The sequence below is a fragment of the Camarhynchus parvulus genome, chromosome 1A (genome assembly GCF_901933205.1).
Source record: "Camarhynchus parvulus chromosome 1A, STF_HiC, whole genome shotgun sequence".
Classification (NCBI taxonomy): Eukaryota; Metazoa; Chordata; class Aves; order Passeriformes; family Thraupidae; genus Camarhynchus; species Camarhynchus parvulus.
Window position 1 is genome coordinate 64275549 of NC_044586.1, and position 27633 is coordinate 64303181.

The 27633-nt window shown below is 40.0% G+C and overlaps 1 protein-coding gene across 1 annotated transcript in view; it reads right to left on the minus strand.

Annotated features, from left to right (window-relative positions):
• Positions 1 to 1173: 1173 nt before the first annotated feature.
• Positions 1174 to 27633, minus strand: part of CDC123 (cell division cycle 123) — a 34177-nt gene continuing 7717 nt past the window's right edge. Inside the window, exons 6-13 of the mRNA XM_030960620.1 lie at positions 27166 to 27272; positions 20907 to 20955; positions 19197 to 19272; positions 16181 to 16303; positions 13199 to 13227; positions 8016 to 8144; positions 6118 to 6255; positions 1174 to 5307 (exon numbers count right to left, since the gene is read on the minus strand). Coding sequence (XP_030816480.1) covers positions 5281 to 5307; positions 6118 to 6255; positions 8016 to 8144; positions 13199 to 13227; positions 16181 to 16303; positions 19197 to 19272; positions 20907 to 20955; positions 27166 to 27272 — 678 coding nt within the window. The 3' untranslated portion in view covers positions 1174 to 5280. The remainder of the gene's footprint in view (positions 5308 to 6117; positions 6256 to 8015; positions 8145 to 13198; positions 13228 to 16180; positions 16304 to 19196; positions 19273 to 20906; positions 20956 to 27165; positions 27273 to 27633) is intronic.

Here is a 27633-nt window from a genome sequence, read left to right on the forward strand (position 1 = left end):
AAGTGCCAGCCATATGCACTTCCAGCCCAGAGAGCCAAACATGTCCTGAGCTGCAGCCCCAGCACTGTGGGCAGGAGATCAAGGCAGGAGGCTCTGTCCCTCTGCTCTGCTCTGGTGGGACCCCACCTGCAGTGCTGCATCCAGCTCTGGGACCTGCTGGAGCAAATCCAGAGGAAGGCCACAAAAATGATCCCATGGCTGGAACACCTATCCCTTGAGGGAAGGCTGAGGCAGGTGGGGAAAGCTCTGGGTAGACCATATTGCAGCCTTTCAGTACTTAAAAGGGGCTTACAGTAAACACAGACTTTTACCAGGGGCTGTAGTGACAGGACAAAAGGCACCAGCTTTAAACTGAATCAGTTCAGACTGACATGAAGGAACAAATTCTTCATGATGAAGTTGGTGAGACACAGGAGCAAGTGCCCAGAGAAGTTGTGGGTACCCCATTCCTGGAAGCATTTGAGGACAAGAGGACATTGAACATTCCTTTCCAACCCAAACCATTCTGTGATTCCCAGGCTTTGGAAACACAGCTGGTGCTCAGCCTAGTGCCCCCAGCCTTTCCTGAGCAACAGACAGGTCTGTGATGCAGCGCTGCCATTCATCTCCAAAGCCACTGAAATGCACATCAATCACTCCTGACACATCCTGTGACGCTGAGCTCCTCCTGTGCATTCCTCACACTGCTTACAGACGTTTTAGCTTCACATGTTCCTTCTCTCTCCTGGATATTACAGTCCCAGCTCCCATGAATAATTCATTTACATCAATGAAGTGCTACAGTCTGTCAGGACACAGTTTCATAGCAGAAGCCAAGACAGAACCCAAAATTTCAAGCCCGTCCACCAGCTGGATTTGAGCCCTAAATACTAGAAATAAGAATTGATTTTTTTTTCCTCTTTTGGACAGTAATGCTGTTTAGGAGCCACAAATCTCTCCTGGAAGTTCAGCTGTAATTTGCAACCTTCCCTGAAGAAAGGCCCTGAGCAGTCAGTGTTTATGACCAACCAGCCAAGCAACCTTTCCCTACAAGTTGCCAAAACACATCCTTGGCAGAAGCCTGGCCAGGTGTTCAGAGGGCCTTAGAGAAATCAGAACACTATTGATAGCCAGGTAGGATAGCCACTGCTGCAATAGCTCACATGAAGAAATGTAACAGGATGTCTGCCCTCCCCAAAAGAAAGAACCAAAAAAACCAAAACCAGACTTACTGCAGTGCCAATGTCATTATTATTACAAAATCCTGTAATCACACAAAACTGCTTAAGGGCTCTGTATCTTTGAGAAAGCTTCAAGATTACACCAAATATAGCAGTTATGGCAACAAGTCTTATTTTAGCTCTGTATAATGTCAGCATGACCACAAGTTGGAGATTGTCTCTTTACAAAAGTCATCAAATTCAAATAGAAGACACTGTTAATTCAACATCCAGACAAGCTTTTGCTAAGGTAGATTTATTAAGTATCAGTGTTACCAAGTGTCCTTCGTGAATCAAAAGCACCATGGTCTGCTTCTGTGTTACACTTCAGGTCCATCTTCTCTTGGCCAAAAACATGTATTTTAGTTCAGTATTATTTCTTGAACTAATGTACAAAATGTAACATGTGTCCCAATACAACCAGAATTGATATTTCTGGCCTCTAAGGTTGAAATAAATTACCAGCTGCCAAGCAGATTTGCCTGTTTATGCTCACAGACAAAACACCCTGTGCTCCTCTCTGGCTGTTTGACACTTCACATTGGGAACAGCTGAACTCAGCCATGCACAGAGGTACAGAAGGATTTTTACAAAGGTTTGTGCCATGCTATTACCCACCTCCACAGTGTCCCTGATCTGGTTTGGGGTCCTTTCACCTGGCAGCAATGCTCACCTGAAAGCCTGAAACCAGGAGTGTCTAAGGGTCTCCTGTTCATATGAGCACCTGAACTGCATCTCACAGGGCACCTTTTCTCTGCACCCTAGACATGAGCAGCAGGTGAGTATGTAACAATGAGGCAGGTGAGATGTCTAGCCAGATGCAGTTATGTGGATTTTTACAATTTGTGATCAGCATCCAACAAGGGCTACTGATTTTACTGAGACTCAGACCTGGGTATTTCTCCCCTACTTTTAGAGTTTAGGGGTTTTTTTAGGTATTATAGAGCACCACTCAAAAAAGTGCCTTAGTAAGAGGGAGGGGAAAAGTGGATAGAGAAAGGTTTTAAAATTCAGCTCACTATTATCCATGCTGCTGCTGCTACCAATTCTGATCTTAATATTTATCCAAAGAAAAGGCTGAGGGATGAGGAAAGACATGGACAACACTGGAGAAAGAAGAGTCAAAAGAGAACAAACAGCATGGACAGTCTGAAGCCTAGAGTGACAGGAGCATTACTCCAAATCCTCAACTAAGCCAGGACATGTTAAAAACTGCTGCTTATGGGGTTACAGGAATCCTCATCCCCACCATCTATCTGGGAGATTAAACATCACAAGCATTGGCTGTGAAACACTGAGGACTTTTCCTTGGCACTCCTGGCAGAGCTGCAGCCCAAGAACTGAATCTCACTGCTGGAGCCATCAGACACAGCCAGACTTCTGCAGGGCTTGGCAGGCACAGGATCTGTATAAAATGACTGCATGTTACCTCCCTCTAAAACTTCTGTTTGTCATCTAGATGAGACTGCAAGCATCTTCACACTGTGTTTTAAGCATATAATTAAGAATATATAGTATACAGTTGGCCCTTACTCAGCAAATGGTGATGATATAATTAAATCCCATGAACAAGGACCTGAACAACTGAAAAATTGTATTTTCAAATTTCTGTATATGATGGCTAAAGGCAGAAACTGCTTTTATGATGGAATAGAAAAATGTCATGTACTATTCAGTGTAAAATTGATCTGAAGCATTTTTAATCTACCAACATTAGCTCCCTCAGCTCCCCAAAGGGAAACTGTTTGTTAATTATCCTAGGAGATCAAAAGGACATATAGAGTGAAAATTCTTTTAGAAGAGGAATCTCTAATTTAACAGCCAAATAAAATTCACTGTTTGATTACCTGAAGTTGGGGAAAAAGCAAAGTACATCTAATGTATTTAAACTGTAAGGGTATGGTATTTTGGGGGACCTGATCTTGTAGATCATATTTTTATATTGGGGATTGTTTCTGTACCAGTTCTGAACATGGAGCCAGTATTTTTGCTCTGCTGCCTTTTAAGGTTCTTCACTAGTAGTTAGCCCAAAGGAAGCAGAACAAGTTCCTGCAACTCTGAACTGCAGTTCAGCTTGGCTGAGCAGCCCATCAGTTCAGGCTGGGCACCTGTCAACATTTCACAGAAGAGAAAAACTCCAGCCTACCCACCTAAAGGGACACTCCAGGGTGCACAGGCTCCCAGGAAACTGGTCCCATCATCAAATATGTTTTGGTGAACATTCAGCAAACACAGCTGAGAAAGTGGTAAACTGATTTGTGGAGCCCACGTGGAAGAGGTGGGAAACTGTCTTCCAACTTTAAACTAAGACTTTGTTTTTAAAGACAATAATCTGTAGTTTAGAAGCATTTATGGATCTATTGGAAGTTCAGGGCATCATCTGTGTAAAGGAAGGAAGTGTGGTTAGATCATCACAACAGTTTAAGTCATGGCTAGAAACTTTATAACAAAGAGGAAAGCTTTGTTCATTTTTTACACTTTGAGGTTCCTACCAGATTTAGAGACATTTATACTCAAATTATCCCTCTGGTGAGTGTGAGAAATACTCATCCAAAATCCTGCAGTATGGGAGGATTAGGTATAGCCCAGCCCTGAGTTAATATCATCTAATTTGAATACAAAAAGCTGTTGAGAAGCAGGTTCCAATGCTTCAAACAATGCTTCAATTCAGGGCAGACTGTTCTGACTCCAGCAGCTTTCATCTGTGATGTTTCATCAATGTGTGGATTTTTAATCTGCATAATCTTTAACTCAAGTAAGTTTTCATTCAAAAGAGAAGATGAAGACATTAGGTAATAATTTAACAACTTAGCTCAGATTAAACATCCAAGAACAGATTGTAACCAAGCACCATTCCAATCTGACAGCAAAAGCAAGGCAAAGAAACACAAACAGCTTTATACACACACACACACAGTATCACATAACTGGTTTGAAATAGGAACCAGCCTCCAGGGGTTATGAGCTTCTTCAAATGTCCTTTTGTTTCAATGGGAACTCTGCACACTGTTAATAAATTACTGATGCCATACAAACACCTATATCCAAAAGTCAGCTGGTGATTCACCTAAAACTGTCCTCCCCCACCTCCCAAACAACAGCAATTGGTAACAAGAGCTTCTGTTTCCCCAGATTTAGCCAAGCTTCCCTTTATACAAAAAACATGAAGTACCAAACAAATACAGAATTTTAAGATCTGAAAGAGTAATTGCTTTCCTAAGAAACTCAGAAATGTGACATAAAAGAAACAAGACTAAGTCTGTATATAAAATTATAGGTTGATGTTAATTATGTAGATTAAAATCACAGATGATGTCTAGTATGTAATCATGTTAAAAAAACAGGTTTCAAGAAAGCTTTACTATGAAAATGAAATTAAATTTGGTGAAGTTAAATGAATTTTGTTTCACTTTAGCAACTGTGAAAATATTACTTTACTTTAAATGCATTCAGAATTTCAAATTCCCAATATGTAAAATTTTCAAACTTTAAATAGTTTACTACGGCTATAGCTGTTCTCTGAAATGAAATATTAGCCCTTGTAACAAAGAAAAAAATCCCTTCTCCATTTTTAAATTTTTTTTTACATAAAGGATGAGAAGCGCTCCCAAAACAAAATCAATTTACAATTTTAAAAGGTTACTACAGATAAAAATGTACATTCCTTTTTCTTTGTGACTACATATTAAGCAAGACAGTGCCTAAATGCAGAGAATGCTCCATGTTGTTACTGCACAAACATTATGTGTTGCCATATTTACACTGGGGAGTCCAAAGGCATAGCTCAGTGGCATCAATCCTCACATTATGAGAAATGGAAAGCACTCGTTCAGCTGCACTCAGGCTGTTGCTTCTTTGCACCTGGAATCCACTGAGAACTCACCCTGACCTTTCATGTTTCCCTGAAAAAGCTTCCCTACACTTTTCTATAAACCGACAGACACTGGGGATGAACAGCTCTTCAGGTCTTTCATTGACTATAAAAAGCAGGTTTCCTTTAAATCAATAGTTTAATAGTTATGCTAAATACAGATTTTGCCACATTTCTTGCTTGTAATTCAATGTAATGCTTCTGGGTACCTCAGTCATCCTCTTGCTGATTTCTTTTCTGTCAACAGAACAGGAGAGTTCAGAATGTTAGGACACAGTTATCTGAACTAGGAGCACTAATAAATCATGTCAAGTGCTCCAGATACAATTGATTAGACAGTGACTGCATTTCTAAGTCATTTTTTGGAACAGTAAGAGAGAATTTTTCAGCAAATGGAAAAGAGCAATATCAACCCTCTCTCTTATCCCAAACTACAGGATTTTATCTCCAGTAAAGAACAAGGTTTGCCTGGTCCATTAACTCATGGAATACACAAGAACCAGAAAACATCATGGTGGTGACAAGAGTCAGTGAGCAGATGCAGGTAACCTGCCCTCCCTTCCCTAACTTACTCATGTCTTCATGTCACTGTGCATTAAAAGAAGAAAGAAAACAGACTGAAAAAGGAACAACTCTATCATGGCTTTTCCTAATATATTTGTCTTGTGACTTTTAAAGAAAAAAGTTAAAAACATTAGAAGTTAAAAGCATTAGCTCCAGGCATTCAAAAAGCACATTTCCATTCATACTACATTCATATTTACATTTCAGTAAGAAAGGAAACAGCTCAGTCCTTCAGTAAGATTTGTCAAACTACATTCACTGTTTTCCATAAAAAATAAAATTAATTAAGTGAAGTGAGAGCAGTAAAGAGCTTGCATTTCATCACTTCAGAAACAATCAACCCAACATTGTGTGATGGTTTCACACATTGCCTTTTCTGTAATTTTGTACTCTTTGTTAGTAACAAAAGCAGAGGTCCAGGGACTTTGGTGTTTCTATTTGACAAAGGCAGGAGGTTAGAGATTTTTTTCTGCTACTTCTTACCAGTTTTAGAAAGTCAATCAATTTGTGAACATCCTCTCCTGTGGAAAGGTCCACAAAGTCCTTGGGCAGTCGGTAGCTCAGGTAGGGGCTGGGCTGGACGGTGACTTTGCTGTTGGTACAACGGAACACTGGATAATCCTTTGGAAAAGGAGATAAGAACAGTGGACATGAATATGAAATGTTTCTGGGACTCCTCCTGAGACTGAGTCACGCTGCCAATGAGTTTATTTGGCACTCATTCAACTAAACTTGCGCTTTCTAAAAATTGTAGCTTTCTTATAAAACCTCTGCCCACTTAGGAGCAATTTGAAATGTCAAACATGTTAAACAGTCAAATAATGGCTTTCATTACCTCACTTTAAAGTTTCTACAGTGTATCAGTTATTAATGTGTTTAATAAATTCATGCTTGTGACAGTGCTGTAATAATGGAGCTATAAGGAACTTTGGGCAATGGTATCTAGATACGTATCTGGAGAGGGAAAAATCTTTTTGATAGAACCCCTAGATTTGTCTTCACAGTTTAAACACATTTGCAACTATAACCTTACTGAAATTATAATGTAAACTTTCCAACCAATTTACTTACTGAAGGAAAAAAAAAACCTCTATAAAGCGGCCAAAAATATCTCTAAATGCTGAATTGTAGCAACAGGTTTTGGAGAATGATATAATTTTCAGTTCAACACATTGAGATGCCATGCAATTGCCAGCTGTACTGCAATAAACAGCTTCATTTTAAGAAAGATCAGCAACTTTACACCCGATTATGTGACTGGATGTCAGATGAAACATGAAGACAAGTTATTCTACTTTTCATCCTGGACTGAACTACACAAAACTGAGTGAAGCATCTGGCAGCGACAAAAAGAAATCCCCAAATGAAAATTCACATGTCCCACAGACAGCTCTGAATTGGGAGTGTGTTCTAACAAAGGAGACACAGATTTTAACAGGAGGGTTCATGGAATGGGTTTTCATACAGCAACAGCCCCAGGGTGAGACAGAGGCAATGGCCTGAAGGACAGCCTGGAGTGGGGTGTCCTGTCAACGTGTTATGGAAAGGGCCACAGGACTAAAGAAACTCCCAGATGTTAAAATCAGCTCAATGAGGTTTGTCATTTCAGTGACCTCTAATGCAGTTCAACAGCCAGGAAATAAAGAAAAGCCCACACTGGCCAGCCACCTCTCCTCAGAAAATAACCAAGTGTTTTCACTAACACACCACTTCCTATCTCCTACCCAGCTGCACAAGGGCTTGTTAGGACGTGAGGACTCTGTCTCCAGATGCAGCGAGAGAAAAAAAGCTGGAATACAAAAAATAAGGACTATTTCTCCCTTTCTGTATTAATGGGAAGTTACTTGTTTTTACAGAGGAAATGTGGCTTGGAAGAGGGATAGAAAGCCTTGTTCTGCAAGTCCTGGGAGTTCAAGCAGAGGACAAGGCTTTGCTAAGGGTATTCCAGAGGAGGAAGAGACAGAAGTTAAGCTTCTGCTTGTCTCCCTCCAAGCTTAAAACTGGAGATGTGGGAAACTGCATGACATATCAAAAACCAAGTAGAAATTTAAGTGACTATATAGAAAAGTAATAGATTTTAAGAAAAACTGAAAGGAATGCATCAAAACTGTGTAAAAGCAAGATTCAGGGCATCTTCTTTGCAACGGGGTCAAAGCTGCAATATGGAATTATACTGGTTGAACTAAAAATTCCCTTGCAGGCATCTAAAACTAGCAGGTGATACTTGTTGAGATTAACTACAAGGTAGATTTTACTTATGTTTACATTTCATAGGAGCTTCCTTTATTTCAATGGGCTTTGCATTACCATTTGATTGGAACAGCAAAAGAAAGCAAAAATAAGGCCAAGAATCCTGCTGGATGTTATTCAGCCTCCCTCACCTGCTCTGTTGCTTCCCCTTCACTCTGGTCTCCTTTCAAGTTTTTTCCAGAGGTGAGTTCTTCCCATGTAAAGAGCAGGGAGTCTGTTACTTCACCAAATGGGTTAAAATCTATTAACCAAATCTTACCCTGCAAAGGAACCATAGATGAATTAAAACAAAGCAAAAAAGAGAAAAAAACCCCCAAAATACACATATACTTAGGTGATTGTAGTATGCTTAGTCTTTAGATAAAAAGATGTCAAAATTGAAACTACCTGGGTTTAAATGTTTAAAATATTCTAACATCCTCACCTCATCGAGTTTTATATCACAGCAAGCTATCATGTATTAATTTACTTTGATTTTCTTTGTAAGCAGAAGTTCAGACAGATCTCAAATAAACTGAATTTAGTTCTATGCAAAATGTTTTCAGATGAGCCCACCAAAGTTCTGGCTAATCCCCATGATCCAACAAGATCCCCAGAGAGAATGAACAAGGAATAGGGGAGACCACTAATCAAAAACCACAAAAAAACCCCAAACCCAAAACACAACCAACCAAACAAAAAAGCACAAACTGCCCACACAGGGATTTTGCTTTCCATGAAAAACCACCTCAGCAACACTGCACCATCCAGCACACCACAAAAATTGCTGTTCTTGGTCTTACAAGGGACCCTAAAAACAGAGAGCAGGGTCTGCAAAATGCTGGTGGAGCTCATGAAACCTCAAAGATGCTGTACAGACATAGATAAATAAAGAATAACTTGAAGTCATTTTTAATATAGTCATTACTAGCAGTCCACACTAGTTTCTACCCCATCTTTAACACATCTGTGTTCCAAACAGTAGTGGTAGGGTGCACAACAACACAACTGCTCTACAACTGAAAAATGAAAGCAGAGACTAATAAGATGTATTAGAAGTAACAGACATGTGGGGGAGGCAGAAACAGTCTGTGTTCCTTGAGGCACTTCAAGAGACAACCCCCAGCACTGGGCCATCTTCTCTTGCCCAAGGAAGTATCAACTACTTTAATAAAATAAAACACTAATAAATTATAAGGAAATATGACTACAGCTGCTAGTAAAAATTTGCAAAACCAGTATTACATCTGGATGAAATCAGTTCTATCAAACAGGGAAGGGAAAAGTTGCAGTAACATAAGCAGGGCTGAAGAGTTTTATTGTGTTTATTATGAAGATCAACTGGAATTGGAAAACAAACCTGACGACAGTTTAGCTACTAAACATTCATTTTGCTCTCTCCTCTTTTCTGAAGGATCTGGCTTTGAAAGATCTTGCCTATCTTGATTCAAGCAGCAAATACATTCAATTATTTACACTACAGCCATCTGGTTTGTAACACACCAAGATGCGTTTGAAGCGTGGGCAGAGAGTAACATGGAGACTGCCTCCCCCACCCACGCCCCCTGAGCTGTCCCACAGGCACTGACACTCTGTGGGACTGCAAGTGATGCAAACCTGTGAGCAGAAATGTTCTGGTGCCTCTGTGAGCATCCCCAGCCAGCTCCTGCTGCAGGTGTGGGGAGTCCCAGCAGAGATGAATGCTGTGGTTATGACTTGCAGGCTGGAGCTGGGCCAACAGCCCAGCAGGGAGCTGTGGTTGCACACATGCTTTCACAGGTGTCTGTCTCAGGGCAGGTCTAAGCTCTCACAGAGCACATTTTAAGAAGCCAAAGCACAGAAACAACAGTGCTGAAACCAGACAGCTACAAAAGAAACTACAAATTGGGGAGCACAGACCTGAGAGGTTTCTTATTTGCTCCGGAAGGGTGAGCAAGCCCAGATCCGCATGGCTGAGCTGCAACACCTCTGCACTAATATTGGCACCACCAGAGCAGAGAGCCAATGGGGCAAGCTCTGCTGTCATTTCCCATCCCTGGTCTTCCTCAAAAGGCTGCCACAAACTCTCATGATAAGCAATCTTTTACTAATGGGGGTGTCTTGTCAGCTCCAAGGCAGCACGAGGAGGAATCTGTGGGTTTAGATTCTGTCTGTGGGTTTAGATTCTATTCATTCTATCACTCTAGAAAAACAAGCTAATGAACCAATTTAATCACACACAGAAGCAATGGCTGGCAAAGTTCATTCAGCAGTTCAGAGAATCCTTCCTTGCAGCAGAAACGTTTCTACCTAATACTTCCCTATGCAAGGCTTTCACAGAAATTCCTCTTCACCCCAAATACATCCAGCTCAGCTTTTTCTCAGGAACAATAAGATCGTTTCTCTAGAGAATAAATGTACCCTGGAAAAAACTGAAAATTGATTTTGAGACTACTGATAGCAACATGTTTTTTTGAGAGCACCCAGCAGTGTTCCTCCACCCCTGCAGACAGCAGTGCAACAGTTGTTTCCTTGAGATGGTTTTAAATCTGCACTGAGCTTTGCTAGCTGCAAATTGATGACAAGTGGCAAAACAAACTCAATATCTCTTTTCAGGGCTCATTAACAGGAGTGTATATAACCCTGGGTCAGTAACCAAACTGCCTTTTCTTAAGATTAAATTCTCTCTCAAGTCTTACATGCAATGTTATGATTTAAATACTGTTTCAGATAACTTGCACTGTGTATCTAAAAAACAGCAGTAAGGCTATTTCTCTGCTGTCTTTTGGGTGCTATTAGTAATCTTTGCCATACAAGAGCAGAGAAATGCACAAGCCAGGAAAAAAAAGTAGTGCATAAGTGGAGGGGAAAAAAAATTCCCCTACTTGAACTACATGGTGTTTTCTTCTCATCCTAAAAGGATCAATAGATTTACCACACCCTGTCAGCTTCATGCTTTTTTTTGCTAAGGTATTAAGCAGCAGGGCACTGAAAGGAAGTGCCCATGACAAAGCCTGTTGGTTAAAGGAAATTACAGACAGATAAAATGCAAAATTAACTGTTACATCTCCCTAACTCCAGCTGCACCTTCCTGCACAGTGACAATGCTCACAAGGCACGGACACAAGCACTGGCCTGCTCCTTTACAAGAGCTGGGAGCCAGCAGCGGCCTGCAGCCACTCCCTGCATTGCTCTGCCTTACCACAGTGACTTGCCTTGAACTTGTTGTTCACACCTGGGGGACAGCAAAGAGCAAAAGCAGAGCCAACTCTCAGGCTTTTGTGAACTGATTCAGTGAGCAGGACCTGTGGAGCCAACTCCAGACAGCTCTAAAGCAACTGAAGTGAGCACGGGGAGGAGACTGCTGTCACTTACAATGGTAACAACAACTTGCTTCTCTCAAAGCTGAATATTTAGAGTTGAAAGGATTTAAAACAAGCAGTCAGTGAACATTTCTCTCCTTCTGTAGGTGAGGTTGCTGTGCAACCAGCCTGATGAGGAGCACGGGCTCTGGAAATTAATCATGCTCACAATATTCTTTTGCTGCCTGTAACTCACACGCCGAGGGAGCGATGAATAACACAGTTGCAAACCACAATAGTACGTGTGAAAGGAGAAGCATCTGACACACAAAGGGCTAGCTGGCAGTTTACAAGACCTGAGGGTAGAATCCACCGAGAGAAATCTACAAACAGATATATTTTATCTTGACAGATGAAGAAACACTGCTCATTTGAGATACCACAGGCTGAAACCTTTTACTTAAGTAATTTCTCTTCATGCCTCAGCTATGAGGCAGAGCACCCAATGGCAGAATCTGGTTCAATGCCCAAGTGCTGCTCCTCATTTTCCCTGACAGCATCCTCATGTCTATCAATCTGAGCCTGGGCAGGTAATTTCAATTACAGCACAGCTGCTCTAGCCCACAGCCTTGTTTTAGGCACCTACATTAAAAGCTGGGCTGAGAAATTGAGAAATGGTACAGTCGTTGTTTTCCACGTGAGACACGTTCCTGTTTTGTAAACTATGGCATGATTTACTGTTACACAATTACAAAATACTTCAGCAACATTCAAAATGAGACTCAGGACTTACTTCCAGTACACTCAACTCTAATAAAGACTTTCTCCAATCAAGCCTTTCAAGCACAATTCATCTGACCAAATATTTCTCCCCACTCGCACTAGGAGAAGTCAAGGTTACTAACTCTGATACTGGCACCTCTATAGAATTATTTAGGTTGGAAAAGTCCCTTAAGACCATCAAGTCCAACCTTTAGCCCAGCACCTCTGTGTACACCCCTAATCCACACCCCTGAGCACTATACCTACAAATCTTCCAAACAGTTGAGGAGGGATGTTTCTCCCCAACTCCATCACTATCTGGATGTTGAAGGTTCTGATCTGCCCAACTCAGAGCCACAGCTGGAGCAGTTTGAAAAGAAAAAACTGGCTTCCATCTGTCACAAACATTCATACCCTCTTTGGAGAATCATCCCTTCTTATCCTAGACTTCCAGGTATGAACCATTTTCGAATCTCACAAGGATAATCTGAAGAAATATTAAGGATAATTTTGATGAGTTCAAATGCTATAGTGAAAAAACAAACACAGGGAAAAAGAAACAAAGCCCAAGGAAATATCTGTCTTAAAAGAAAATGCCCCAAACCTGTTTATGTGTTTGAAAGCTATTTGGACCATACCCTTAATGAAAGAGTCACAGAATATCCTGAGTTGGAGGGGACCCACAGGGCCACTGAGTCCAGCTCCTGGCCCTGCACAGGACAGCCCCACAAATCCCACCATGGCCTGGGAACACCACCCATAACCACATGCTTTTAATTTTCAGTCAGCCCTGAAATGGTCAAGCAGTAGGACTTGATGACCATTGTAGGTCCCATCCAACTGAAATAGTCCTTTCCACTTTAAATTACTGCAGCAAGGACTCTCATGTCATAACAAAAACTAAGTTGCCTCTTGTAGATTCACAGAACTGAGAAAATTGCAGTCTAAACCTAAGTTCTGTGCTTTAGAACAGACAACTTCCCTGGAAGATACTAACTAAATAATTACATCACTGGCACAGACATATTTACACCCCTAATCCTATTATTCTCCTACTGTAGACAGTATTTATCACAGAAAAAGACCTGTGGAACAGAGTAACATCAAGTAGGTTTTCCTTGGTGCTTTTTTGTTTGGTCGGGGTTTTTACTTCAGTGGTTTTTTTGTTTGTTTGTTTGGTTGCTTTTTTCCAGGACCATTTCTAGGAAGACAAAGCCATTACTTGCTTGATCTTTGTAGCATTGCAAGTTTTCACAGAAGAAACAATTATATACAACCTATTGTTCACTTACCCTGCTGTCTCTGTACACATCAAAAACAACTGAAAAGGAGAAAAAAAGTTAATTGTAAAAGATATATAATTTCACAGAAGATGTCTAAATCTGAATAGATACTTGTGTACACAGTACAATCTGCAAAGTCAATATGTCTAATTAACTACAAGCCAGAATTGGCTATACTTCTAAGAGGGAGCTGAAACATTTCAAGAACTATTGTTAATGCACTAGGAAATCAGCTGCTGGGTTTTTCCATTTAATTCTGGCTTCTTCTGTTGATTTTTCTCCCATGAAGAATATTTGATAAACTCTTAGCCCAGGGAGCTTATCCTTGACATTACTGCTGTTTCGTTTTCAGCAGAACAGAGACGTTTAAGGGAAGGATCAACACTTCATTGTGTTGGACATTGCACAAACACTTAATAAGAGAAGGTTCCTGCTCCAGACACTAGAATTTCAGCAGCTAACAAGACTAACAGGTTGTAGGAACAAAGGGGTCGGTGGCAGTGAAATGGCCATGTTTGATGTCACCCAGAGCAGACACAGCACGCCTAATTAATATGAACAAATCCTTCAAACAGCCCCCTTGCCACTCAGTGACTGACTCAAAGCTGCCTTGCCTGGTTCCACTGCTGTTCCTCCCCTTGCCTTAATTAAACATGACTCTGTATGTGCAGCTTTCCATCAGCTCCTGTTCTGTATGGTTAAACAAACCTTTGAGCTGTCTTTCTGTTGAGCTAGGGAAATCAACAGGGAAGCATTCAGGATGGCTACATGCAAAAGTTGTACCAGTTTAGTAGGAAGAAAGGAAAAAGAAAAAAAAAGATTTAGAAAAGCCTCAGACAAGTGCTATATTGTTAGTTCCTTCACTAATAAGGGAATATTTCAGCTAAGAGATTTCCCAATACACGTGGATAAACTAAACTCAGGATGTGACTGCAGAACACTTGAGTCTCAGGAAGCTGCCTGTCAGGAACAGGGATGTTGACTGATCACATCCCTGCATGTAAAGCTTAATCTGATATTTCATGTGAAGTTGGCTGGGCTAAGGGCAAACCACAACTCCACAGAGCCAAAGCCAGTCACGTAGCTGGTTTTTACCATGCAGCCTAAAAATCCTCCCAGCTTTTGCACAAGCTGGGCTGTGTCAGTGCCAAAGGCACTCCAGGATTAAGTGCTCTGCTCTTCTAGGAAGACAAGCCCTCAGTGGCTAAGCCAGTCATCAATGCAGAGGGGGTACAGGAACCCCAGGATTTCTTCTCCAGCTGTTCAACTGAACTTAGTGCCTGCACCACATCCTCTCCTTAGTCATAGCCAAAAGATATCCCTTGCATCTGAGGGTTTCTATAGTGAGGCCTGTCAGCCTAAAGCAAGCCCATGGCAATCACTGAGGCTACTGGTATTTATTGGGATTCACACAGCTGGAATTCAGGCTGATTGCACTCTGGTGACTGGTTCAGGACAGGCACAAACATTGAACAAGAAGAAAAGCTGAATTATTCCCACTCTCAGAGCAGCAGTATCCTGTGCCAGTGAGACTGTAGTGAAACTTCACCAGAACCTGCTCTAAACAGAGGGAAAGCCAAAGCCCAGCTCTGCACTTTCAACACCTCCAGAGCACTGCTCTTACTGGGCTCTTACCAAAGGTATTTAGATGGTTCTAACATAATTTAGAAGTATTTATAAAGCATTCATCCATCTGTTATCCTACTGCTCTGACTCTGCAATGCTTCAGCTGCTCTGACTCAACTCTTCCATCTGGAGATGCTACCAGACCAACTGGAAAAAGCAGAGCAAACAGCATCAAAATCTCCAATGAAACAAGAAGTCAGGAAAAAAGCTGTAATACCTTTCCTTTTAAAAGCAAACAAACAAGCAAACCCAGATTTTTATTGTTAACAACACATATGCTACCAGGCAGTGGATCAAAGGAGATGATGGGGGATAAATGTAATGTAGTTAAAAAAGAAACACCCACAAAAACACAGAAAACATTTTCTGCATGGCATTTCTCTGCAGATGGACCAGCATTTAGTGGCTAAGAATAAAAGGTTAACAAACCTTCATGCCAGAAGGTTGCCCTGAAACCTCCTTTCCCTCAAGGCAACTCAGATGGCACCCTTTACATAAGATGACATTTCAGACCTTTCAGTTCACCAGCCAGCCATTTCAGAGCCTAAATCTAGGCATCAATTTCCAAAAATAGTGCCCTGAATTCTTATCTATCAGTTGATTACATACCAGCTAAAAATACATTGAAACACAGAGGAAAATTAAAAGGCAGTAATCAGAATGCCAGATCTATATTACTGATCTTACTTCAAAATGTAATGGACTTATTAAATTAATGTACTATTCTACTGGTCTTCTCCAAGCAGCAGTCCATGAGAACTTCTCTGGGCTGAAACAGAGCAGCTTTGCAGAGTAAAATTATTAAGAATTTCAACATAACAGAGACTGGCACTTGAAGGTGCCTTTTTCAGACAGTTAGAGAGGGCAGATCTATTTGACTGCTCTGGCATCTCAGTAAAACAATTAATGATGTTAAAAACCCACCTAAAGGTTTACTTTTCAAAGCATTAGACATGACTAAAACTGCCAGAAAATTTTTGTTTATGGTTTTCTGCTAAGCTGAAGTTTCGTCCATGCCAGACCTAATTTGAATTTCTTCATCACGTTTTTCACCACTATTGATCACCCATCATGATGCAACAGCATTCAATTATCACTAAACCATGTTAGAAAACTATTTCAAATCAAATTTGCTAAGGACTTCACATTTAGGGAACAACACAATTTACTTGGACTGATTAGGTGTATCAAATACTGTGGCCTTTATTCAAAGGTTTTGGCACCTAACCTGGTGTGCATTGATATTCTAGAAGAAATAATTAAAACTTCTTTTAAAGAAACTTAAAAATCCTTTATTCAAGGAACACATCAATAATTTAGCAGCAAACATCTGACAACACCCACAGATACCCTCAAGATACTTACAGTCTTCATCCAAGAATTTGTATTGTATGTGTTTCTTGAAAAACTCCTGGATGGACCTACAGATCTCTTCGTGCTGCTTAGAGATATGATCATAGTACTGGGTGTAGTCCCTCTGTGATATACCTGTCAATAATTTCAGGTAATTATAATTATAAAGAGCTCTAGGCGTGCAAAAAACCCAACCAGAAAAAAAAAAAAGGCAGTTCTCAGACACAGAAGATGGGATTTTCTCAAGTTTCTATCTTTATTAGTGACTTACTGTTTGGCTTTATTCTGTTACACTTAAAGTACTTCCATTAGGAATCTCTTCCTTGAACAGCTCTGTCCAGAATTTTGTGAACCTCATATATGTACACACTTTGAATATTTTAAAGTGAATTTCAGGAGGAAACTTTGCCTGTGTTTAAATTTCCAGGTCCCATCTTTTCCTTTCAGTTTTATTCCCTTTGGTTACTCTGGTCCAAAACTTTGCTCTGCACATCACAATAGGGACCACAATTTGGAACAATGAAATGCCAGGAGCGAAGGCTGAGCTTGCACATTAGCAAAGCTAATATCCAAATGCTTGGATACCACAGACTCTCATTTAACTGATTTTTTAAGTGTGGAATAACATGTGCCTGCTTGATAAGGACTACAGGTGAATTCCTAAATCCCCAAATCAGTGGGATGGCATGCAGGCCAGTACCTTAGTGCTCCCATTTGCTCCCTCAAGGGTTTTCTTGCTTATGTAGACAAACCACCCCTCCCACAAGTTCTTAATTTCATACATTTGTCTACAAGACACTGGTTTAAAATGACATCAACAGGATTATACACTTGCATGCATCTTGAGTGACAAGAGTTCTCATACAGGATATGTGTCAACATAAAACATTGCAATACCCTGCTTGACAAATGTCAAACCCAAGACCTGCCCCATCACTGCAGAATGAGTAATTCAGGCTATTTACATACAAAACCAGACAGAATTCCCCAAGGAAGATGTATCAGTGACCTCAGTTTGCTGTTTTAACCATATACAAAACACAGAGTTTTACTGTAAGACAATGCTGACTACTGCCAAAGATGTGCCCTTTTTAAAAAAGTTCATATAAAAAATTTGTGATGTCAGTGGAACTTTTGATTTTTAATACCACTGCAAAGCTTAAATTGAATCTAAAAAACAAAACCCAAAAGTTTATGGCATCTAAGGGGATGCAGATGTGTAACTGGAAAATCATTCACTATACTGCAAGCATCATTCCTTAGTTTGACTGACAGGCTTATTAATTTTAAGAGTATGGGAACATATTGTGAAGAATCTTGGAACTATCTTCAGAAATGCAGCTGGAGTGCTAGCTAAAAAAAATCCCATACTGGCAGATATACTAGGTTTCAAAACCTGGCCATGAAATGTACAGAGTGCTTAATTAGCCAGTGCACAAATGCTTTGTATCTCTGGCAGTTATGGTGTTCCAGCATCACAAGGCAGGACAGGATTCAGCTCTCCTCCCTTCAAAAAGCTCTGTCAGGAGCCATTAAGCAATACAGACTTAATGGGAAATCTCTGCTATTAGGAAGATAAACTCTGTTACAGAGAGTTGTAATACACTTGCAACTGGCATAAATGGAGAGAAAATGGGAAGATGAGTACAGGAACACCAGACAGAACAGCCAAATAAAAGGGCTTAGGAGAATGGTGTGTGTTGACAGTACCTGGATTAGCACAGCTGAAATACCTGTGTGCAGCTCCATAGGAAACCCAAATGAGGAAATGAACAACAGGGAGTGTGCTCCTAAAGGTTCACAGAGGTGGAACTGGATGGAGCAACAAAGTGCTGACAGCTCCCAACAGGTACAAAAAGGCACAGCCAAAACAAGCCCACACTCACCATGCTAAGACAGGAGGAACAGTGAGAACTACAAAGCCAATACCTCTGGCCTTCCATATCACAAGGAACCCTGGACAGACCACTTATGGATATGGAGCTTGGTGCTTGTGAAAATGTAGGCATGAGACAGGCAAAGTGAGCAAACCTGGTTTTATCTTAAAGCAAAAAAAAAATCACCTTCCTTCCTTTAGAGTCTGTATTTGCTCCATCACTGCTATAACACTTCCTTGTTAGAAGAGTTTAGGCAGAATGATTCAACCTTGTTCAGAACAAATGTGCACTAATCCTGTGCTATTTGAGTTTCTGTTCATCTCTAAAGATTTCATGGTAGACCACACCAAAATCAAACTTCAGAGTAGTAATTAGCCTGAAATTAAACCCCTCAATTCAAGCACCGGTATGTGCACTGGGTATCTCATTTCCTGCTATAGTCAGCAGAGAATAGTCAACACTACTAGAGGAGTACAACTGAGCTAAATTTACCCTAAATTACCCTAAATTTACCCTGCTCAGCTGCCTACAACACATGCTCTAGCACAATCTGCCTGTTCTCCAGCTGCCAGAGGTCTCCCAATGCACCCACCAGTTCTGTGCATGCTGTGGATGGATACCCTGGCTCTTCAGTGCCACTTGAAATGTTTTACATTTAGGAGTCTGCACTTGAGTAACAGAACAACAGGCTCTAACTAAGCTACACTGAATTTAATATGGACTCAAGACACCTCCTACACCTGTGGAGATGTTCTGACCTCCCCAACTTTCTGCATATAACATCCTCATGGGTTCATGTATTTACAGCACAACACACAACTGCCTCTGTATTCATTCTGCAAGTTGAGTCGATGCAATTTGCTCCTGAATATAAAAGACTCTGCCTTTGGGTGAAGTTTCTGAATTAACAATTAATTTAAGAATATTCCCACTGTAATGGCAAGCATGCTGAGCTGTCAAGCTTTCAAATACAGTGGAAAGTGAGATGTGGTAAACCACATTTTAAACTACAGAAAGAATAAACCATTAATTTCAGAAATGAGGTGTGGAAAGAAAGAGCTTTCTTCAGCCTTAGCTCTCATTCAAGGAATGAGATCGGAGAAACTCCTCAAAACTTCATCCAGTAATTTTGTTTTTAAGAAATTCCTTACCTAAAAGCTTGTTTTCCTTGACAAAGCATCTGAATTCTGCACCAGGGATTAGTTCACACCATTTGCGAAGAACAAGCTGTGCAGGAAAACCAAATGACAAAGCATTGTTTCAGAAAAGTAACAGCATCCTTTTGTCAACAGGTCTGCCCTTTAGAGCTACAGTTTTGCTGTAATAAGATGACCACTGATACTAAAGAATAAAACAATCTTAAATCTGCAGTTCATATAATCATCTTTGAAAATATTTTAAAACAATTAGATTTGATAATAATTTCAGAGAATCACAGAACGCTTTCAGTTGGATGGAATGTCTAAAGACCATATAGTCTAAACTAGCTTAAAGCAGAAAGGTTCAGATTGGATGTTAGAAACCATGAGGACTGTCAAGCATTGGAAGAGATCCTTCACAGAGGCTGGGCAGCCTCTACCCACTGAAGTTTTCAAGACAGATTTTATAAAATGCCAAGTGAGACAATATGATCTCATTCCTTACCCAGCTTTAAGCATGAGGATGGATGAGACACCTCCTAGGTCTTGGTCTACTAGGGACCTCCTGAGGTCCCTACCCACCTTAATTATCTGATGCTCTTCCACTTTGTACAGTATTTCTAACTGTGAACTCATTTATGAAACAACTTCCAAGTTACATTAATGATAAAGCATGGAAAATAAAAACCCTGCTGTACAACACAACAAATCTGTCATGGAATTGGCAGAAAGTTGCTCCCTAGTCAAAGGAGCTGATGAGCAGAATTAAATTTATCCAAATCAACCTCTATTCTGGTACACACCCAAGCAGAATTCTGTGACGCCTTTGAAGGCGCAAACCAGTTAAAATAAGGACACAGGACAGAAATAGAAAGCAAACTATTATAGTCAATAGGACAGACTGCCTGGGAATTAAAGCATCTTTCTGGCACTTTCTCAAGTTTCTGTATTGCCTAAGCTGAAATATTCTGAAGGATTGATGTTTTTAAAGGCCCCAGTTACTGCTAGTGGATGCTGGAAACTCCCAAACCCTTTAAGCTGCAGCACAAAGCTTCAGTAACCAGAGATGACATTCCTAACTATGGTGTTAACATTAAACTCTTTGTTCCAACTTTTAGATGTCCTGTATCTTTAAAGCACACTTGATAGTGCTTTAAAATAAAACAAGGTTCATTCACTTTTGAAAAGCCTTTAAGCCCACTGCATGATGACAAATGTTATATTTACATAAAAACTATTATTAGAGAGATGACTAGATGTTACCACAAGAGCAGTAGCTCCACATTAACAGTTTAAAGCATCTCTAGCTGAACATTTTGATCTGGTAACAAACATAGGAAACAAGATGTGACAGAGCAGTTCAGGATGTCCCCAGCCACTGCAGCAAGCCTCACCCTTGGTAACCTCAGTGTGATGTTCACAAGCAGCTCACCATCAAGAATACATTTATTTGAGGTACTGAACTTGTCCTTCCTGTCACAACCTGACAGACATGAGAAGACACTGCAAGGAAGCTTCTCAAGTCTGCACTTCAGCCCACCTGATCTGCAATTAAATGAACTTCTTATGACCTGCAGTGCTGAACCAGACTTCCCTTCATATTGAAAGCAACACGAATAAAACAAACATAACACATTTAATGGACAGAAACCCAGCCACAAATGTCACCCAGCCTGTGAGCAATTCTTTTAAATTACTTAGAAATCATGCAAGGAGTCCTACCTCATAGTTCAAGGAAGGATTAGGGGAATCATCAGTACAGTGAATAAATCTGGAAAAGTAAGGCACAGGCTTCAAAATCTGCTTTACATGTAAGATTTTAGCCATAGTGAGAAAAATAACCCCAAACTGAAACATAATTGAAACCCCAATAAAAATAACCCCAAATAACCCCAAACTGAAACAGTTCTCATGTGAAACAAAAGAACTACTGTTAAATTATTTCCAATATGTACAAAGCAATAAAATGCAATACATAACAACTCTCCTTTTGACAATTATCATGGGAAAAAACCAGAATAATCATCTCTTTTATTCTAGTGCAATTTGGAAGCACTTACATCCGGACAGGGATGTGTCCCAAACGTCAGTGTTTATTCACTGCTGATTTATTTCTGTTTGAATCAACAGTGCTGCTCTTTTCCCCTTGTATTGTTATGTTGGCATGACTGAATTCTCAAAAAACCCAATAAACTTGAGCAATCTAATCCAGTTTCACTGCAGCATGTTTTGCCAAGTACTTCTAATGTTTAACTTCCCAAACCACACAACAGAGACACATCATTGTGCCTTACAGCAGTTCATTTCCATGAATAAAGGATGCAAAACAGCACTGCTGCTCTGCACTCCTGATTCCATAGCATGGTATTTTCTAGATTAAGAAATACTCTTACAAATCCCTTGAGAGTGGGAATAAACAAAACTATTTCTACAGCTCCAAGCAGATGTCAAGGTTTTGTCCCTTGTGAAGAGCTGACTCTGTTGGTCTCCTTTCAGGAGCTAGCAAGAATGGAGTTATAAGCCAAGTCAACTTCCATGTACCTTTTTGTCATTTCACAGTAAACCTTGCAACAGATTCTGTAACTTTCAAAAGGTATTCACAGAAGAACATGTGTTTTTCTTCCAATTCTACTCCCTGACCTTATTGGCAACAAACTACTTGGAAGCACAGAACTGTGTTAAGGGTCATTGCTGAGCAATAGTCCTAAATACAATATTTACAGGATCTCCTTTTGGCAGAGAACTTCATTCAGCAACCCAAAAGGCTCATATAAACATTGCATTTGTAAGACATGGCTTCCCAGCCTTTGGTTTGAAGTGAAGAGCTATTGTAAGAGTTCATTCTGTATGCTGCCAGCAGAAATAAATTTCACACCTTTTACTTTAGACTTTAATATCCACAACACACAGAAAAGTAGGGCAGTACAGGCAGGCTTTCCAAAAGCACAGTGATCAAACACATCATATATATATCTGTAAGCCTGTGTAAACAGATAACATCCTTCAGCTACAGTTTAGATTCCCCTCAATTTAAGATCTGTCAAAGCAATAGAAACAAACCCATGAGAGCTTACAGTTTTGCTAGAGTCAGAATTCCTCCCTTACTGGAGTATATGCCTATCATGCTGCAGCCAATAATAAACTTATCTACAAAGGCAGCTGAAGTCCAGCATGTGGAGTTTTACAGTGCCTGCACACGAGGACTGGTATTACCTCTCACAGGCTCCATATCTGAGACTGGGGTACACGCAATCCACTTCATTCCAATTACAGTCTTTTCCAGCAGCCAAAAAAAAAACCCAGCCTTATAATCAAAATTATTCCTTAACTCAACCCTCAAATGTTTTGGGTAAGAGCTATGTGAGGAAGGATGGTTCCTCTTCCCTTCTAAGTCAGAAAATTAAATCCTTGGGTGCCACCCCAAGCCCCACAGACTGTGTAGGTATCTCTGCAAAATCAAGCAAACAGGCAAAAATACTTCAAGACATGGTAAGGGTATTTTTTTTGACCCTTAATGACACAGGACTAAGTAAAAATGAGGAAAAAAATGGGTGAACACAGCACAAGACAAAATAAACTCATGTTTTTGTAATCTAATTTTCCTTCTTGATATTATCATGAGTTTTCATTGACAAAAAGCTACATTTGTTCAGGAAGTAAATTTTGGGCAACTTGAGTTTGCAGTTTTATATTTTTTACCAGCTCACTGTACGATTTATTGCTGAGACCCATCTCTACTTGTGTATTACAGATGAGCTTTTGATCTCTAGAGGCACAGTGCTAAGTGGGGTGGCTTCAACTCACATCCTATTCAGGTTTGGACATACTTGAAAGAAAAATCAGAAAGATGTCAGGAACCCCAAACTGAGACATGCCTGAGCTGTGTTTTCTAAAGCCTCTGAAAACTATTATTTTGAATACTATGAGTGAAAGGATCAAACTCTTCTGTTGTGTTCTGGTCAACAGCTTTTTGACAGAGTTAGAAGTCAAGACCAGAAGGATCAAGATCTCTTTATATGTGGCAGCTCTATGTCAAACTCCAAATGCAAATACTTGACCGCAGGACATGCTACAAAAAGTGATTATGCAGGTCAGTTTTCAACACTAAGAAAAGCAAAAGGTTGGCAAGTTTCTCCAGTACCTACCCTGCTAAGAAATTCATGAACTCACTGCAAATCACTGAAAGAATTAGGAACTATTATGATTATGATAAGGATTGTAAAATTTATTCTGTACCTGATACTTCCCTGTTATTATCTCATGGTTTATTTTAAAATCTTATTTAAAAAAGATTAAGGAGAAGTTTTTAACAGCCTTTGAACTGTATCTTTATTCCTTTATTATTAAACCTTGCTGGAACTCTGAGGCCTAAAAGAAATAGGAAATTCATACACCACTGAAAAGAGAATCTTGTACCACACTGTAAATTGCTAGGAAAAAATGAGCAAGAGTAAAACCTCAAAATAAAAAAAATTGCCATCAAAGGCCTCATTTTCCACATCCTCTCGTGTGCAACTGCCTACCTTGAAACAGTTTATATTAAAGCCTTAACTATCAGCTCCTGCAAAAAGATACTGGAGTGCTAAGGCACATTCTTCATGGTCCAACACTGCCTCCTATGTTCTGTTAGGAGAACACAGGCTGTTATTCCTCCACATCTCAAAACACTGAAATTTCCCTACAATTTGGAATTCAATATTAAAAGCACCAAGTTTAGCATCAGAAATGTTGTCAGAATGCAGAGGCACTATCACATCATTAGAAGTACTGCTAATATTTCTACCAATCTCAAGGTGAGCAATCGATCATGTTTTAACAAAACATAGTCCACCCATTCTAACAATAAGGAAAAAAATGTATTTTACACCAATGCATCCATCAGGGCTATACAGAGCTTTTTGTTCAAAAGAGGTGTTTTAGTCACTCAACAGGAAATCTCAGTTAGAAAGGGATTTTTTTTAATCACATATACTCAACACTAAATTTCTGAAAGCCTACATTAATTCCTGAAAAATTAAGATCACACCACCCACAAGATTTTTTGTGAACTCAGCTAAGTAAAATACAACGCTGACTTTGAAGCAGAGACAACATCAACTGCATTAATGAGTAAATCGCTCTGAAGTCTTGGTTAATTTATTTAAAATTAACATGCTGGAAAAGGTAATTTATTAGTCTGAACTCTTCAACCAAGGTGTCAGCATCAAGAGAGAATACAAACTTTTAAAACACTCAAAGCAATTTAATCATGCTCAGTATATTTGCAATGAGTTCATATTTTTTAATAGTTTGTATTGAAGCATTACATGGTTGAAGTTTTCTCAGAACTTGGGACAGTTGAGAATTACAACAAGGGTATTCCCTGAGCTGAACAATGTTTAGAGGCAGACAGGAATTGGGAGAGGAAGAAAAAGGCAAAGAAAGTGATTTGTCTTAAGTCCCACATCATTGGCTTAGATTTCTAGGTCAAATCCCAGGTCTACAAATTGCCATTGCAGCATATTTACCATATTATGACCCATGAAGTGGATATTTAAGTTTATATAATTGCACAGGAAACAAAACAACACCACCAAAAAAAGGGTATTCAGCATTTCAGCTGTTACTTATGCAGGGCAAGAAACCTTTACACCATACTGAGTATTATTGACAAAGTAGAAATATAGTGCATTTCTCCTCTCTCCAAGTAGTCCTTCCAAGGGATTTGGATGCATTATGTATGTAATTTTCATTTGTTCAGCACTTCAGGTTCTTATGCCAGCTACATTTTTAATTTCTGCTTGCTAAGGACTAGTGAACTGGCAGCTAATCACTAGTATAATTAAGGACAACCACTGTTCTGATTTAGCAATAATCATTGCACTGTTTGGGGACATTCTGTACAAATAACTTTGTAATTTAGAAATACCAAGTAGAGACTGGACAATAATATATGCTTTAATCAAGTATGACATATTCATAAATGACAAGATGTACACAGAGGCCAAGGTGATTTCCCACAATCATGTCATAAGCTTTACCTTTTTACCACCTTAGCTGTGCTATCTGGTGGTCTTATCACATTGGAAAAGGAGCATAAATGGACTGGGGCAGGGGAGTTTGAGGTGCTGCCTTTCTGCAAGAGGTTATTTTCCCATAAAAGGATCAGGAGGAGGGAATGTGCCTGCTATGGGCTGCTCAGCCACCACTGTTCTTGTGTGAACTTCAGGTGAAATCACTGATGCTCCAAGGCAACAGCCACACTGTGAAACCCCACACCACAGCCAGCAGAACGTCCTCACTGCCCCTCCCACCAAGCCAGGGCTGACTGCAGGGGTGAAGAGCTGAGGCACTGACTGGAACTGACACAAGATTAATCCAGACAGAAAAGACACTGATTTCAGTATCAGTGAAGGTGGTTGAACCAATTCATTCTACCAATTCATACAAAGAGTTGCCACATCTAAATCAAGTGGCACTTGCTGAACACTTGCTTGTCTCTGAGACTCACTAGAAAACAGTTAACCAACAGGAATTCTGCAAAGAGCTCCGGGTATTTTTTGCTGGACCTCTTTATGCATGAAGACAGTAAATACAAACTCCATACTATTTAACATTCTCAAAGGGATGATGCAAAGTGTGCAGTCCTTTTCAGACCTACAAGAATCAGTCCTGAAAGCCATTGCAACAAAAATTTTACTACTCAACTCTGTGAGCAAGCCATCCTCCAGACACCTCACCTCTCATTAGGGGAAACCATGAAAAGCAGCTCCTTGGGAAGGCACCAAAGGCTTCTGAGAATTCACTCACCTCCAACATGTAAACTATAGATTTATAATCTCCCTCATTCCTTTCATTCTCTGTGACCCCAGAATCATGAATTCTCATTCTTCACAATTGTTTCCCAAGCCCAGCATACTTTTCAAACTGTTTTATCACTCCAATATCTTCTCCCCTCCTTCTCCTCAGTCTCTTCCCCAGCACCTCCTCTCATTGCATGTTAGGCATGGTGTAAAACCAAACATCAGAATTGGACTTACAGCCTTGCTGACAAGAGCCCCTGTTCCCCTTTTTTTCCTCATGTACCAAAAACTGGGGGAAGAGAGTCTCATTAGAGTTGCAGGAATAAAAAAGAAGGCAGTTGCACGGCATTAATGTAACTGGTTTCACACTTTAAAAAGAAAATTTTCATCAAGACATAAGCCACTTGACATGAAACTTACACCTATTACCCCCTATAAGGCACCTAGAACAATGGCTCTGCATTTGACTGAGTCTCCTGGAAGATCCTGTACTGTAAATAAGCATTGAATAATTATGGGAAAAGAATCTCTCAGCCATGGATTGCCCCTTTTCTGTGAAATTCTGCTTGTCTAGGAAAGACAAAAAAGTAACCATAGTAACAGAAATATCAACTCCAGTAATCTCATTTTCTTTCAGAAAAATGCTGTATTTTAGAAATGAGTGACATAAATCAAGGAGATGCAGGTACTACAGGAGGAAACTGTTCCTATACAATTAAATACTCCCTTCATGTGACAGATAAAAATCAACCCCAAGCACATCATATTTTTCATTTTATCTGTAACTGCTATCCTTAGTCACCTGGAATGCATTTGTTTCAAGAGCTACAAGAACTTGGGTTCAGAACAATCTCTACAAATATGTGAAATATGCTAGCAGAAGTCTCAAGCATCTTCCAGGCAGCCACACAAACCTCAACAGCTTTAAAATAAGAGGACATGGTAAAGTCACACTGTATTACCATAAGAAGTGGCACCAATAGGGAGGGTAGCAACAAGTAAATACCAGGAGGGGAGGGAAGGCAAAAAATCTCAAGAATACAACACGACTTGCTCTGGAAAGGAAGTCAAAAAAATATGTTCTTAGTCCATACTGTCAAGGCACACTGGTTGCATGTGCTACTTTAATGTGTTTCTGGTTTGCTTTTGGCTTTTCCTGGCTGTGCAAAACTAAGATTGTCTGCTGGAAATGGACTTACGGCTGAGTGAGGTCACGGGTGATGAAGTCTGAACTCTTGAAGAGGAGGAAGATGTCACTGAGAGCTTTACATTTCAGAGAGCTGTTCATTGCTATCCAGTAGGCATCCTAAAGGAAACACAGAGATTACCTGAAACACACCTTTATGAGCAGGAGAGACTGCAAACTTCAAGTCTATCTAAATATTATGCAAGGTTTGAAATACATGCAGAAAAGTATTTCTTTTTGTTTTGAGGAAAACTTCATTAGTGGTTAAAAGAGACAAGATAATTATTGATTTTCTTGTGAATACTCTGATGAAAGTAGTGCAAATTCATTTGCAAAATTAGGTTTTTTGCCTTACTGCTTCCAGGGACTTTCTCGGAATGCTTGATTGAACACAATGTCTCTTGAGAACACAAAACAACAATATTTGGGTGCACTCATCCTTACAGTATAGTTAAGAGCACTTAAAATTAACTAGAGGAAA